This window comes from Candoia aspera, chromosome 1, assembly GCF_035149785.1.
Source record: "Candoia aspera isolate rCanAsp1 chromosome 1, rCanAsp1.hap2, whole genome shotgun sequence".
NCBI lineage: Eukaryota > Metazoa > Chordata > Lepidosauria > Squamata > Boidae > Candoia > Candoia aspera.
In genome coordinates, this window is record NC_086153.1 from 128,897,129 (window position 1) to 128,912,816 (window position 15,688).

General features: G+C 38.9%; 1 protein-coding gene across 1 annotated transcript in view; it reads left to right on the plus strand.

Moving 5' to 3' along the window:
• DST (dystonin) overlaps positions 1 to 15,688 on the plus strand; it is a 353,259-nt gene that overhangs the window by 310,239 nt on the left and 27,332 nt on the right. The window contains exons 80-85 of the mRNA XM_063313467.1: positions 497 to 616; positions 5,264 to 5,433; positions 7,145 to 7,304; positions 8,300 to 8,494; positions 9,879 to 10,007; positions 13,996 to 14,139. Of these exons, the coding sequence (XP_063169537.1) occupies positions 497 to 616; positions 5,264 to 5,433; positions 7,145 to 7,304; positions 8,300 to 8,494; positions 9,879 to 10,007; positions 13,996 to 14,139 (918 nt within the window). The remainder of the gene's footprint in view (positions 1 to 496; positions 617 to 5,263; positions 5,434 to 7,144; positions 7,305 to 8,299; positions 8,495 to 9,878; positions 10,008 to 13,995; positions 14,140 to 15,688) is intronic.

Consider the following 15,688-nt stretch of genomic DNA (forward strand, 5'->3'; position numbering starts at 1 on the left):
GGATGTGTTTACATGGTAGCTGAAGAGACACTGCCATAATTACTTGGCTTAAATGAACATTTCCAGCTCTCTGATTCTAGGCCTCAGTATGCTGTTGACTTTACCTGAGGTCTTATGTTATCATCTGTGCAATCAGGTCAATGAAATAGTAAATGAAAATACTGTTCAAATTCACATTAGATATAGCTAGGTTCATTCATATGCATTACTGCATCATTAAGTGCATTAATTCTCCATCAATGACACTTGCATTATATCAACCCTTCTGGAAGGATTAGAATAAGAAGGAGCAAATATCTATTGTAAAATAATTTGCAAAATTAAAAAAGACTGTTTAAAAGTAGAACAAGCCATTGTTGCCAATATATTGTGCTGGCCCATTTTGAATTGCCTGGTTTTGAATATTATATTTTTCCTATTTAATCTTTTGAGACTAAATGGTTATTGATTGATCTACCAATGAAGGAACACAAGCACACCTCTTGTTTTTCTGCAGTTCCATGAAGCTTGGATCAAACTTACTGAATGGTTGGATGATTCAGAAAAGTCTTTAGATGCAGAATTGGAAATTGCAAATGATCCAGACAAAATTAAGATGCAGCTTGTCCAGCATAAGGTGAGTCACTAGTAATGGAATGTAGAACCTGTTGGCAAGACATCATGAAGTAATTGGCAGGAGGAGAGGGATTTATCGGTCACAAGGTTGGAATGTTTGCTACTATCAAATTCAAACATTGGCTGCTTTCCAGCCCATAAAATAAATAGAAATTGGGAGGCTTCTCTCAGAAACCTCTTTTCTTATGGAATGGAACCGTATGTGATAATGAAGAACCATATTAAAGAGTATTTGAACCAATAAGTTACCCATTCTAAACTCAATACTACCATTTCTATCTGCAACCAACTTGGTTTGACCATAGGGTTCACAGGAAGTTAACTTAGTCTAGTATTTTTGGTTTGAATTGCTTTGATATTGAGTGGATCATCTTTGTTCAGAAGAAGTAAAAACTTTTGTACTTTGATAAAATCTTAATTACTTTACTAAAATTTATCTCCATCTCCACACCATTTGAAAAACGGGGGCTTTTCCTCTATAACTCTTTGGAAAGGGACATACTGTGAATGATTAATAATAATAATAATAATAAAAATAATAATAATAGTATATGTTTAACTTCAAGCACTGTTCCATACTTGCACAATCCTGGCTGTCAATCAAATGATGGCATTTCATCTTAATGCCTTTTAAAATCTCTCTGAATGCTTCATTTGCTTTGCATCTATTGTGCTTGCTTTCTTGTCATACAAATAATTAGAGATTTCAGTCTCTAATCCATAGGAAGTGGAGTATTGTACCATTACAATGATCCAACTAGCTTAATTTTGTTTACTGGGCATTCTGGTTAGCAGTTCTAAGTGGTATAGTCATAGCCGTTCTGGGGGCATCAAGTTGGGAAAGGCTTAATGATTCAGAACACAGTTGTTACTCTAGGATGGAAAGATGGGGGGCTTATTTCTGGGCCCATGTGACTCCATGACAATCTATTGCCTCACTACGGCAGTTCTTCTATAGGTCAGGCATATGTGAAACCTGGCTACAAACAAATCCAGCATCAATTACCTGACCCTTCATGAAAGATACCTCCATGCAATTCCTGTCTCTTTGTGTATCTAATGTATGTCCTTAGAATATGCAACATGATACTAAGGTGATTGGACCAACGTAGGATGGGGAAAATGTTTATATCATTAGCAGGGGAGGCTGCGGAAGAAGAAAATGGATTAACTTCCTTGGAATGGTTATCACAGACTTCAACACTGAAAGTTTGTACTTTCCTCCCTTTGGACTAGATCCATGAATGGTTGTCAGATGTTGTCTAAGGATTTGAATTTAATTTGGAAGTTATGTAAAATGTCATTGGGCTGCTTCAGACTGTCCTCAGAATAATCAGTTTCAGAATAGCCTGTTTCCTATCAATCAGGATGCAGAACAAATTTGTTCATTTTTCATTTTCATGCAAACTTGGTACTGTTCTATTGGTACTGTTCCATTTGCCAGTACCCATATTTTTCTGAATTCTGTGATATCATTTGCAAATTTGTAATATGTACAAATTATGCACGTTTAGGAGAGATTGTGCAAAGAAAAAAAAAGCATTGTAATAGGTAACAATAGCTTGCAAAAAGTTTGGCTTCCATAGAAAATGCACATTTTAGAGAAATATGTGAATATATACATGTATTAGGAAAAATATACAAGGGAAAAATGTACTACTGGATTTTTACAATCTGCTCTATATAGGCCTTCCCCTGGAAGCTACAGCTGGTTCAAAATGCAATGTGCTAATGGGCATAACTTGATTTGCTCGTGTGATACATCTATTGTGGGAGCTGCATTGGCTGCCATTTGACTTCTGGATGCGATTAAAGGTTCTGGTTGTTACCTTTAAAGCCCTATGTGACTTAGTACCTGGGTAGAGACTGCCTCTCCAGGTAGAATATGCCCATCTTGGAGGAAAAGTATGCTACGGTTCCATTTCCAAAGGGGTATTGATATCAGGGACCCTGAGGGTGAGCCTCTCAGTGGTGGCCTCTTCCTCTGAAACAGTTTGTCCCTAGAGATAAAGACAGCTCCTTCTCTGTTACTATGCTGGAGATGGCGTGGCTCTTCTGCAGGGCTTTGGGTAGCACCTGAATTCGGAATGCGAAGAAGAACTAGGGCTTTAGATTGTATTCTCTGGAGATTGCTAGTGATGGTTTCTGCATCTGTATTATTTTAACCTATATTACTGTATGTAGAAATAATAAGCACTCAGAGTCTGATTGATTGGAGTGGTATTGAAGGTTTAATAAATAACTAAAGTATGTATAAATTTTGAGACATTATTTAAAAAAAACCAATTGTGGAAATGGATAGAATGAGGAATGAGACATAAATAAATTCAGGGAGCCCTTTCCTCCATCATAATGAATGGACTGATGTTGTGGTCTTGTCTTAAAATTAGGATTTGGAGGAATTTCCACAAGAGGCCCCAAATGTCCCAGCAGTATGCTTTGAATAAGTTATGTAGATAGCCCAAAGTATTCTGTAGGATTAAATCAGTTTATGACATATTTGGTAGGATCTGAAGTTGTCAGCTCAAATCATTTTAAATCTGCTCATAGAAGAGGACTCAAGAGAATTTTAGAATATCTGCATGTTTACTAGTATAATTAGTTTCGTTAAAAAGTATCAACTTCTTATTCCCAGTATAGGAATGGTAATAAAATAATGTCCACAAATCCTAGCAAATCTGTTTATCAAATCGTTTGCATATGGTCTGTTTATACATGTTTCCTTGAACCTTCCCATTATGAAGTAAACCTCAAAACCACAGTTGAAGATTTCAGTGGTTTTAGTATCTTGCATCAACAACATAAAAGCAGGATATGTGTAATATCCAGAATTATTTGGCTTTACTCCATGAGAGTTGCTTTTGCCAAAAGTAAAAAGAAACGAAGATTTCAAAAGGGTGTCTGTCTCATATTTCTGCCAAAGTAAGGCATATTCACTGCTTTATCAGTTTCCCCCTCTATTATTATATTTAAATGCAAATTAACAGAAAATATTGTTTGTGCAGTCCATATCCAAGGATTTTTTTAAAAAAGGAAATAACTTTTAAAAGTGTTGGGCCATTAAGTGCTGCCTTATTGGCCTATCTCAGTTTATTTTACATGCACAATTTATAGGATATAGTAATTATTATTGACCAATTGATTATGATTTCCTATGGGATTTATTCTAGAGCCTAATGTTGATTAGTAAATGGATATGCCTACCCAGACAGAAGTAAGATTGGTTTGATAGTGAACATCCTGGGTATAGAGAAGTTGGCAGGGAACTTCTCCTGCCCAGGGTTTCACTAGCAGAGGTTTCCTTTATGGAAAATCATGGCAGTTTTATAATTTGATAAAGACCCTACTCTGTGAAGATACTGAAGTATTTGAAATGTTTGACTGTCTATAGTAATCATAATCAGGAAATTCATCAGCTTGAATTTTTGTTGTATGCCATGAGGGTAATTCAGCAAATTTGTTCTGTTGGTCACTGGAGTTTCATTCTGTTGCATCCAGTGCCACTTAAAAGGTCTGTGGCTTATTTGAGTCATGGAGTTTTGCCTATGCCTCTGTACAAGTGTACACTATCACAAAAAGGGATTGTTTAAAAGTTGCTAATTTTAATTATCTGAAAAAATAGATAAAAGGACTCAGAATCGTAAAATTGAAACATGAGTAAAGTTATACATGTATAATATATAGGGAGGGAGATGAAATCAAATTCAGACTTACAAAAAATACATCCTAAACTTTATTTCTTCTAGAGTATAAAGTACATACACATTTAGAATTATGCTAGCTAAGCTAAGCTAAGCAGTCCAGGAATACAGTTCTTTTTTTGTGCTTGTTCTGAGAAAATACGGTTCACTTGGTGCATATGTAGGGCTCCATGACAAAGGCTGTGATGTAGTTTTGATCAAAGACTTGTATCAGATAGTCGTTTGATATTTGCTGCATAAAAGCCTCTTTGAGGTTTAAAGTGTCGCATGATCAAGAAAAAGTGAGTGTTAAAATCAAGCACATACAATCTGAGTATATTTTTATTCACTTTGCCATTGAAACTGATCTTAACAAAAGCCCTAAACTTATAACTAACAATTTAATTTAAATATTATTTGTTTCTGAAAGTCTACATAAAGATATTGATTGCTCTCTCCATGGTGGTAAAGTGTTAAGGCTTTTTTTAGCCGTATGAAGGGTGCCCACTACCCTAAGAGTTGTCATTTTTATTTTTTAACAGCAAGAAATGGAAAGCAATTTGCACCTTCAGAAGCCAACTAAACCAGAAGTGTTTGGCTGTCATACAACTTTGATCCAGTTAAATTAGAAAGGATCTAGTAATAGTTTTGTTTAAGTTAATCCCAAATTGATGGGCTGTTACACCAGACTGCAGAGCTTAATTCTTCTTCCATTTCTATTAGATTACATCTTTTTATTGCCCAGTTAAATAAAGTTGATTGGTTCATCTTTTAATTTCATTGTTACAAGGTTCTGTACAATGTAACTGGTTCTGGTTTCCTGCTTAGGAGCTTTCTTCCCTAAACACAGCTTGCTGTAAAATTCTAGCCATTGTGATCTGTTCCAAGTAGCACAAAATACGTTTTGTCCTATAGTTTACATGCCCTGTTTGTTTCCTGTTACAGTTTTTTCTCTTCTTACTGCACAGGAGTTCCAAAAAGCTCTTGGAGCCAAACATTCTGTGTATGACACCACAAACAGAAGTGGACGTTCTTTAAAAGAAAAAACCTCCCTTGCTGACGACAGTCTGAAACTGGACGATATGTTGAGTGAGCTCAGAGACAAATGGGATACAGTCTGTGGAAAATCTGTAGAAAGGTAAAACCAGAAGCCGTGTATCACCTTTAAAAGACGACCTGTAAAACACAGTACGAAGTGGAAAGGACTGTTTCCCTTTTTATGCCATTGGCCTTTCCATAATTGACTGTCAATATCTGACCCTGATTAGACTAATCTTACAAGAGGCCACTTTGAGCGAAGGATGGAGTTCTTGGCTACCACATACAGTCTTTGAAATGTTTAAATAAAACTGTTTAAATCTCAGCCAGCTGTGGGATAAGCATATGGTTTGTTTTTATCAGTGTGATGAAATGTGGAGATCTGTTTCTTCTCAACTAATTTCTATGGAATGGCATAGGGCTCTATGTCTAACAATGGGAAGTAGATGGCTGTAATGGTGCACCTTTTTTTCTTTGCACGTTCAATTAGTCCTGGGAATGAGGATCTTGTTTTCCTAGAGGAATGAATTCTCCCCTAATATCTATACTGTTCTCCTGAAACTAATATTGACAGATATATATAAACACCAGCATTTCATTGTTGTATTATTATCTCTGAAAACAAATGTAACTCCTCCTTTTTGTCAAAATGGAGGGAAGGCTGAGGTTGGGTTGGGCTACTATGAGGGCATGTAGCCTCTCTGAATGATGGATAAATGGGGATAATGTAGGAAGTAGGAGCTGGCATGGTACAGTAATGTTGCATCTTTATTGTGATAAAGATCTGAAGAAAGCTGCAGCGACTGGTGTGCAATCTGAAAGCCTGGATTATGGTGTTAGGATTGTATATATATTGTTTAATCCAGGGTTTCTCAGACAGGGTTCCATGGGAAGTCACTACGGCTTCCCTGGGAGATCACAATTTGTTTAAAAAAATTATTTCAAATTTGGGCAACTTCACATTAAAGAGGTAAGTTTCATTTTTTATTTTTAGTTTAAGAACACTGTCAATGAATATATAGAGGCTACACATGAAACGAATGTAATAATTTTGTAACTTCTTGCCTATATTTGAGCCTGAATGTGCAGGGCTGAAAAATATTTCAAGGGTTCCTCCAGGGTCAAAAGGTTGAGAAAGGCTGGCTTAATCTATACAGCGGGTAATTGTAAATCCAAGATAGGACAAAGAACAACTGAACTTGTTCAGCGCTTCTATTGTATGTCCACTGGGACATGAAGGAAAGCTGTACATAGATGTCCTCCCTGTATTGCTGCTACAACAAAGGTGCGGTTTTAATTGGTTATGACTACTGATAAGAACGGGACGTGGTGGCGCTGCGGGTTAAACCGCTGAGCTGTCGATCGGAAGGTCGGCGGTTCGAAACCGCGCGGCGGGGTGAGCTCCCGCTGTCAATCCCAGCTCCTGCTCACCTAGCAGTTCGAAAACATGCAAATGTGAGTAGATCAATAGGTACCGCTTCGGCGGGAAGGTAACGGCGTTTCGTGTCGTCATGCTGGCCACATGACCCGGAAGTGTCCTATGGACAACGCCGGCTCCAAGGCTTAGAAACGGAGATGAGCACCGCCCCCTAGAGTCGGACACGACTGGACTTTACGTCAAGGGAAACCTTTACCTTTACCTTTACCTACTGATAAGAACAAAGAGAAGCATTTTTACCTTTTCTACTATCTTACTAAAAACAAACAAGTTTGGGTTCTTTCCTTTATTTGTATAGCACCTTCCCTAATGTATGCAAACGAAAAGGTATTTTTCAGTTTATTTAAATATTTGTTTTATCTCCCTTCTTCAGACAAAACAAACTGGAAGAAGCCCTCCTGTTTTCTGGACAATTTACTGATGCTCTTCAGGCTCTCATAGATTGGCTTTACAAAGTAGAACCGCAGCTGGCCGAAGATCAGCCTGTGCATGGAGACATTGATTTAGTGATGAATTTGATAGATAATCACAAAGTAATGACAATATTACAGTAGCATTTGTATTATTTTAAGTCCGGCTCTTCAAATTGTTTTGATTGGGTGACTATGAGATCAATTTGTAACTTGTAAGAAAGATTCATGAAACTATTCAATAAATTAAAAACCCTACACTATGGTTTTTTTAAAAAAAATGTTAGAGAGGAAAAGATGTTTAAAAAATGTAGGGATTTGGTTGGCTCATAACCTCGTTTTGGAATCTGTGCTACTTTATAAAACTAAGTTATTGTAATTGATTATTTCAAGCTTTTTGCAGCCAGTGTGTTCTTATAAATTACCTGTGGGTAAGGCTATATTCCCTTGACCTGAAATAGTATAAGGAATTATACTATTTTATTTTTGGAATCATAAATAATCATGTTTTACTATATTGGGAATGGGCGTAGCTTTCCCCCTGATTCACACATACCCTTTTCCCCTTTCCTCCTTGATATGTCCATGAAGACTAAATTGAAAGCTTCCAATTTAGATTGGCATTGTATTTGGATCCTAAATTATGTTTTAATTCATTATAATTGGTTGAAAAATAGCTTAGTAAGCCATGGGATTGTTTATACCAATGGCATAATAGGGTTCAGTTAATGAACAAAACAAGCATTTCTGACTCACAGGATCCTAAAGGCCAGAGAGCTTCTAAGAATATTCTCATTAGAAGAATCCATGTTCAAAATGAGGTCTGAATATGTTCATTCTGAGTTTTATTGTAGAATATATGTAAACTACTGATTAAGAGCAAAGCAAGCAGAAATGAACATGCATAAGAAAATGCAATGAAGATAAAATAAAAGGCTTTAACAAAATTAGGAAATGAAAATATTTAGCCCATTTATCTTAAAAAATTAAGAAAATGCAATTTGTGCTCTTGAAAAAAATAGCTGTGATCAAGAGGGTTTTTTTAATATACAAAAGAAGCCATGTTGCATGTAGGTACAGTGCTAAACAGGAGATCATACTTTATTTCCTTTGCTCAGGGCTTCCAGAAGGAACTGGGGAAAAGGACAAGTAGTGTTCAGGCTCTGAAACGCTCTGCTCGAGAGCTGATAGAAGGTAGCCGTGATGATTCCTCTTGGGTTAAGGTTCAAATGCAGGAACTTGGTACTCGGTGGGAGACTGTGTGCACACTCTCTGTCTCCAAGCAAACACGACTGGAACAGGCCCTTCATCAGGTGAGAAGCAAACTTATTACACTGAATTCCGTCAGATGAAATATTTAGGGATTCATAATGACCTGATCCACATGTAATACCAAGGCAGGAGGGTTTTTTTTTTTAATTAACCAGGATTTCTTGAACAAGCCATTGCAGGCAGATTCACACACTGTACTATGTAGTGGTATGCAGGTGCTTTGATTTTCCAGAAGTTTTTCTGATCTTGTTCAAACTGTTCTGGAAATGTTCTGAACTGAAAAAAGCCTGTACAAAGTAGCAGACTTGCTCATACAGAACAAATTGAATTTTAAACAAAATTCCTGATTCCCAATTAGAACCCTTTTCCCATGCACCAGCCGACTCAATGAAATGGTGTAAATGACTAAATGGGTTTAGTCTTGAACAGTTGGGCATTGCTCAGGAAGAAAGAAAGGCTTATAGCTGCTTTTCTCACCATATGCACACATATGTTGTACAGGACTACATGTGTGGATGTTCTTGTCCTTCCATCTCCTTAAAATAGAAGAACTAAGAGATTTTGTTCCAGATGTTAAGGAATATTTGTCATAAATGTATGATCTATCTGTTTTGGAAAAGGCAGTATTTTCTAATAATCAAAGGACACAGCAGCACGTGTTACTAAGGCAGAGATTCTGTGATATTTTACAAAAAGGCAGCCCCATGTAGAGTGTGTTGCAGTAGTCTAGTTGGGTGGTGATCAAGGCATGAATTACAGTGGTCATGGCATCCTGGTCCAGATAGGAGCATTTTGTGAAGGATAATGTTATCTGTTAAATGTCTCCACTACTTGCTCCAAAGTATACATGCATGTTTCAGAGAACCTGTTATCTTGTTTAATGTTGGAATCAGCCTTTGTTCAGGACTTGGGAAAAACCAAGACCAGTACACAACCCAAGTAAAAGGAAAAAGTGAACTCTGTCACCAGAAATGACCACCTCAGAATTAATGTTGTTTTCACCTCTCAGAGAAGAGTTACATAGAAACTTGGATCTATACACAGCTCTAGTTAATGTCCCCTTTCCCTCTCAGACTAACTGATGTTCATTAGCATGGCTCCAGTTCATAGGTTTAAACATTATTTTTGTAATCTGTAGGCAAGATAAGAAATTGCTCATACAGCTTTCATGTGTGGCATAAATCTTACATTTAAAAGCACTCAAAGAGTCCTTTGGACTTTCTTCAGTTTTTTTTAAAAAAGGCTTTGACATTTTTACAGTCATGATAGCAAGGTGTTTTAAATCAGATTTTTTACTGGAAAGTTAAGGTAGCTTCATTGCTGAATGATAAGTAACTGCCAATCTGGGCCCATTGTTCTCAACATCATACATACTTTTTCTGTCCAAATTCCTTCCTTAACATACACACCCTTCTATTTGTGCAGGCAGAGGAATTCCACTCAGTTGTCCATGTGCTTCTGGAATGGCTGGCTGAGGCTGAGCAGACCCTGCGTTTCCATGGTATCCTTCCAGATGATGAAGAGGCTCTGCGTATGCTAATAGATCAGCATCAGGTGAGTTGGATAATGGAGACTGGTTCTCAAAATTAGATTTATGGAAACGTGAGAGTAAAATAAAAGTATTCCTGGCTTATTTATATCTAGCAAAGGAAATTGGTTTTCTGTCCTAGAAATGAGGGCTTATAAGCAGAGCAGTTTCTACAGACTCAAATCCTCTGTTTACGTAACTGATACTTTTGATAATACTGTAATCTTAAACTGAACTGGCATATCCTCAGTAGGCCATCACAGATCCTTAATTGCTTAATAGAGGTGTTGTTCAATAAACAACAGTGTACCTTACCGTACTTACAGATAACATAAAGGTTGGAAGGGACCTTTGGTTCATCTATTCCAATTCCCTGCCTGTTGCAGGACTCTACTACCTCAGCATCCTCAATAAATGGCCATCCAGCCTTTGTTTAAATACTTCCAGCAGACAGTCCTCTATTTCCAGAGGCAGTCTGCATCATTGTTAAATAGCACTTGATTGATTGATTTGTTGATTGATTGATTGATTATGTGCCATCAAGTTGGTATCAACTTCTAGCAACCACATAGATTTTCTCCATGATGATCTGTTCCTAAGCTGGTCCTTTAGGTCTTCCAATGTTGTGTCCATTACTACTGTAACTAATCTTGCTTCAGATCGTCCTCTTCTTCTCTTTCCTTCTACCTTTCCCAGCATTAAAGCTTTCTCCAGAGAGCTAGGTCTTCACATAATGTGCCCAAAGCATGATAATTTGAGCCTGGTCATTTGTGCCTTGAACGAGACTCTAGGCTGATGTGTTTGATGATTCATCTCCAACATCAAAAGCATCAATACTCTTTCTGTCCTGCTTCTTCAAAGACCAACTTTCACTTCCATAGAGTGTTGCAGGGAATGCCATTGTCTGCACTATTCTGTCCCATTCTCTAGGCAACCAATGAAGCTGTGAAGTATTTTGACCTTGAGTGATGAAAAACAGCATTAATACTCTGTATTATCATGATCTTGGGTCTCAGTTGTCTTCTACTTTGTTGAAAAGATGAATAATTAAGAAAAAGGACCTACTTTTAAAAGTAGGTTAAAGGGCTGGGACCATTTCTTAATTATTAAGCACATGCCTTACCCTCAGAAAATCAACTTTTCTAAACCAGGAATGAGTAACATTGCTGGAGACTGCACCTTTTTTCTCCTCAACTAAGGGCTATAGAAGGTGTGGCAGTGAGGCAGTGAGATCACTGGAGGTGATACAATGAGAATATTCAGCCTTCTGTTCTGGGTAGTTGGGAGGTATAATGGATGACTGGTGAGGCTTACCTGCTGGTGGAAGGGGCTGGGTCCTCCTGACCACCCTCTTCAGCTGACACCTCTCACCTGTCTTACTGCACCTTTGGGTTATAGTACTTCCTGCTACCACCATCCACCGTCCTGGAAGAAGGAAGCTTTCTTGCCCTGGCTCCTTCCTTTAATGCAGGCTTGTGAGAGAAATGAGGCTTTCACAGCCTGAGCAGTTTACCTGTAAATTGAGAACAATAGTAACAATAACAATGGAAAATGAACTTGTAACATAATCATCTTGCCCTAGTAGGAGCATGTGGCCAAAGAACAGCAGTCCTGCCTCCATTTGAGAAGATGAAACAGAAACCTCAATTTTACAGTTTAAGAATGTAGTTTATTAAAAATAAGAAAAAGGAAAGAGTAATCCTTCCTTGTAACTTGAGGCAGTTAAAGGCTCAAACAATTACAAGTGGGTAGAATCAGACAGTATTGATAAAAAACAAAGCATCTCAAACGTCACTTACCCAAAGAATCTTATGGGAAGATTGAGCCTAGATAGACAAAAGATGATACAAAGTATACACAAAAAGACAATGAATTTATTATATAAAAATCAAAATTTACAAATAAACACCTTTAAAATATCAGAATCTATAAAATTAACTAGGCTACCTTAAAAGAAAGTAATTTGATCACAGATCTTGGCCTAGCATGTTTATTTTACTTCAGAAAAGAGGAATTTTCCCCAACTCACTTCTCTAGCTAGCTGGTCCTGACTAATCTCTGACTCCTATAGATTGCAACCTTCAGCCAAATATTGAGGAGTACTTCCTTTTAGCTTCCATTGATTCCCTTGAGGTTTGTGAGTTGCAGTTCAACATTTCTCCCACCTCCAGTCCAGAGGCTCTTAGCTCTGCTCTTCCCACAGGCCCCAGGCAGTCTACTCTGTCCACCTAGACCCTCTATCTCAAAGATATATCTTTTATCTGCTTCCTGAAGATTTCTTGAGTCACAGCCTCTCTTATTCCATCCACTGTTCTGTTAACCTAGAGCTATTGCCCACTGTTCAAGCCCTGCTTTTTAAATTCTTCTTCTGGAAACCAGCTCACCAAAAGCATGCAGCTATTCCCAGGCCTCATCTTGCCAATCTCCTCCAACAGTCTGTCTTTCTCCCAGGTATTCCTTTTGCTTGGTCCCCTCCCAGGTGATCTGCCTCCTTCCCATTTCCCAACAGTCATGTAGAAATTCCTCCTCTTTTGTCTTGGCTGAAAGTTTTTTTTTTAACTTTTTAAAATTAATTTTTCAAGAAATAATTAAGACACATAATGCAGAATATAAGACCGATAGAGTACAAGTCTAGAAGAGAAACAGGGAAGGCTAAAACGGTGCAGGAAGGCAGGCCTGAGAGATTTCCTTTTTCCCTAAACAAGTCTGGGCTTTCCTGCGCATGTGTTCCCAGCCATGCTGTCTTGTCTTTGAAGGCATTATGGATTCTCTGGATTGCTTGGCATCTGGGGCTTGTGCATTGGGTGAAGGGGGGGGGCGGGTTTGCCTAAATGCAGCACATGCTGCAGTGAATATGGAAGAAGGAAGACCTTTCCTTTCCTTTCTTTCCTGGGGGTTTAGCCATAGGATACAGGAAGGTTCAGTAAAATAAGTGTGTTACTCAAACTGGAAGTGTAATGCACAAATGGTTCTGCTTTTTAAAACAGAAGCTGAAAAAACTATTTCATACCACTGAATGTCAGTGGTATGATTTTCTATGTCTTTCAAGCTGCAGATAAAAGGGGCTGGGTGATAGTGGAAAGTCTGTCTTAAACTGACAACCCTCATGAGGATAAACCAGAAATTTTGTCTTGTCTCAGAAATAATTCTGACTGAGAAAGAATTCAAGACCTCATAACAATCACCTCTTATGTTGTGCATTATAAGCATCTCTTTTCTGTGTTCCTTCCTCATCAGTAGAAAGAAAATATTCCCAAAGAGGTCCAAAATCCTGGACGGGTGAAACCTGTTTCTGCCAGGGTCTATCATTTATTTCTATAAAATTGAAACCCTGCTTCAAGGACTAAGAGAACATTTCCTGAATACAGTATGCCCTGTTTTCTTAAATACTTACTGAGTATTCTAATAAAGTAGGTATTAACTATGAAATTAAAGTAGCTGGAGTAACTGAAATTTGGTTTCCTGAAACAAGCAGTAGGATCTGAGTAGTACTGTATTATGAAGGATGTGTATATGTTGAGTGGCAGCATGCATGTTCCCATAAGGTACATAGGGATATATGTCCCTTAAAGTTATAACTATTATCAGTTTTTTCACTTTATTCCAATATAATGAGTTGCATGCTGAAATAGGTTCCTCACTATTATGACTCTTTTCTTTGGTTGGTTCATAGTCTGCAACTGTTTTTAAATATAGTTCAACTCTTACTCTAAAGCTTGGACTTTCCTGCTATTTCCTTCTGCTCCTATTCTGCCATTGGTTCATCTGAAACTCTAGGTCAGTGCTTCTCAACCTCGGCAACTTTAAGATGTGTGGACTTCAGCTTCCAGAATTCCTCAGCCAGCAAGGCTGGCTGGGGAATTCTAGGAGTTGAAGTCCACACATCTTAAAGTTGCCAAGGTTGAGAAGCACTGCTCTAAGTGATTCTTCGACTTTGCTGGCAAAGTCTGAGTTACCTGAGTTTTTGCTTTGAGCTGGTGCCAGCATCTAATTGAAATCACTGTTCTGCCTTAGGAATTCATGAAGAAACTGGAAGAAAAAAAGAGTGAGCTAAATAAAGCCACAGGTATGGGAGAGGCCATCCTGGCTATTTGCCATCCGGATTCCATCACTACCATTAAGCACTGGATAACAATCATCCGGGCAAGATTTGAAGAGGTCAGTCCAATTCAAGCAGTCCTATGATGTTGCAGTCGATCCTTGACAGCTTGGAGCATGGCAAGCAATTAGCAAGGCTGTTGTGTTACGAGGAAATGTTCCAACTGTTGAGAGCAAAATGTTTAATATACCCATGCTTTCTTGTATACTAGACCTTGCTTTAGTCTTCTTTATAGTTATGTCATGAGAAAGAAAAAGAGAAGTGAAACAGTAACTTATGTCTGTTTACATTTGTGTCAGTCTCTCACCCCGCCTCCTAGAAAAGTGGAATTGGAATACAAACTATAGCTTTCAAACAGGGATGGACAACGTGTGGTCTTCCAAATATTATGGAACTCTAATTGGCACAGGAAATGCAGTCTAACGTTTAGAGGGCTAACAGTAGTTAAAAGTTACGTAGAGGTGGCTCAGCTACCTGAAGCATAAGGATTGGCCATCATCTCTGTTCCTTCTTACCCTGGGGATTCCTCAAAACAAAGCATGTGTGCCCGGTGTGCTTTTTACACAGCTGCATTAGCCTCCTTGCTTTGCTCGGAGGATTCCTCAAAGTGGGTTAGCACAGTTCTCCAGAGCACCTCTGTGTCCCTGTGCCTCACCTTGATGACTGCCAGAATCAGGAACACGGTCATGTGCTGTAACCTGAGTGGCCACTCTTCCCAGTCTACCCCTCGGGCAAAAGATTCACACACCTTCATTAACCATCTGTCCTGGTAGTAGTTCTTCTTCAGGTGTGTGGGTGTGTTTGTCTGTACATGTACATGCACACATATACACACGCACTCTTACACACACCCCTATTTAAATGTATTCAGCAATACAGGGAACATGACAAATACCTAAATTTCAGAACCATTGTGTACAGGTAGTTCTCCCTTACCAACCATTCATTCAGTGACTGTTTGAAGTTGCGATGATGCTGAACAAGTGGTACTTAAAACTGGTCCTTGACATTCCGGCTATCACAGTGCTCCCGCAGTCACATTATTGCGATTCAGGCACTTAGGACAGTTGCAGCGTCCTGCGGTCACGTGATCGGCATTTGCAACCTTCCCTGCTGGCTTCCCACAAGCAAAGTCAATGGAGAAGTTGGCAGGGAAGGTCACAAGTCGCTCTGGTAAGTCTCCCGGGTCTTCCTGCTCTTGTGCCCTGCCACGCCATCCACCTTTCAGCTTTCCAGTGCTCATGCTGAGCTGTCCACCCTGGTCTCCCTGCACTCGCACCACACTGGCCACCTCCCAGGCTTCCTGCACTTGTGGCCTGCCGTGCTGTCCACCCTCCAGCCTTCCTGCACTTGGACCTGCACTGGGCCTCTCAGACCCTCCCCTGGCCTCCCCCAACTCACACATGGCCTTTGCCAGCCCTCCTTAGGGCTCCCCATGGCCCCCCACCCCCCTGCCTCGTCCCACTTAACAGCCCACTTATCTTGGGGTTACAATGGCAACCAGGACTGTTGGGTTGTCGTCGGTCTTACCGTTTTTAGCTATTAGTACTGATTTTTTTTTTAATGTTTTACTGTTAACTGCATTGAGTGCCCTATGAGTAGGAGAAG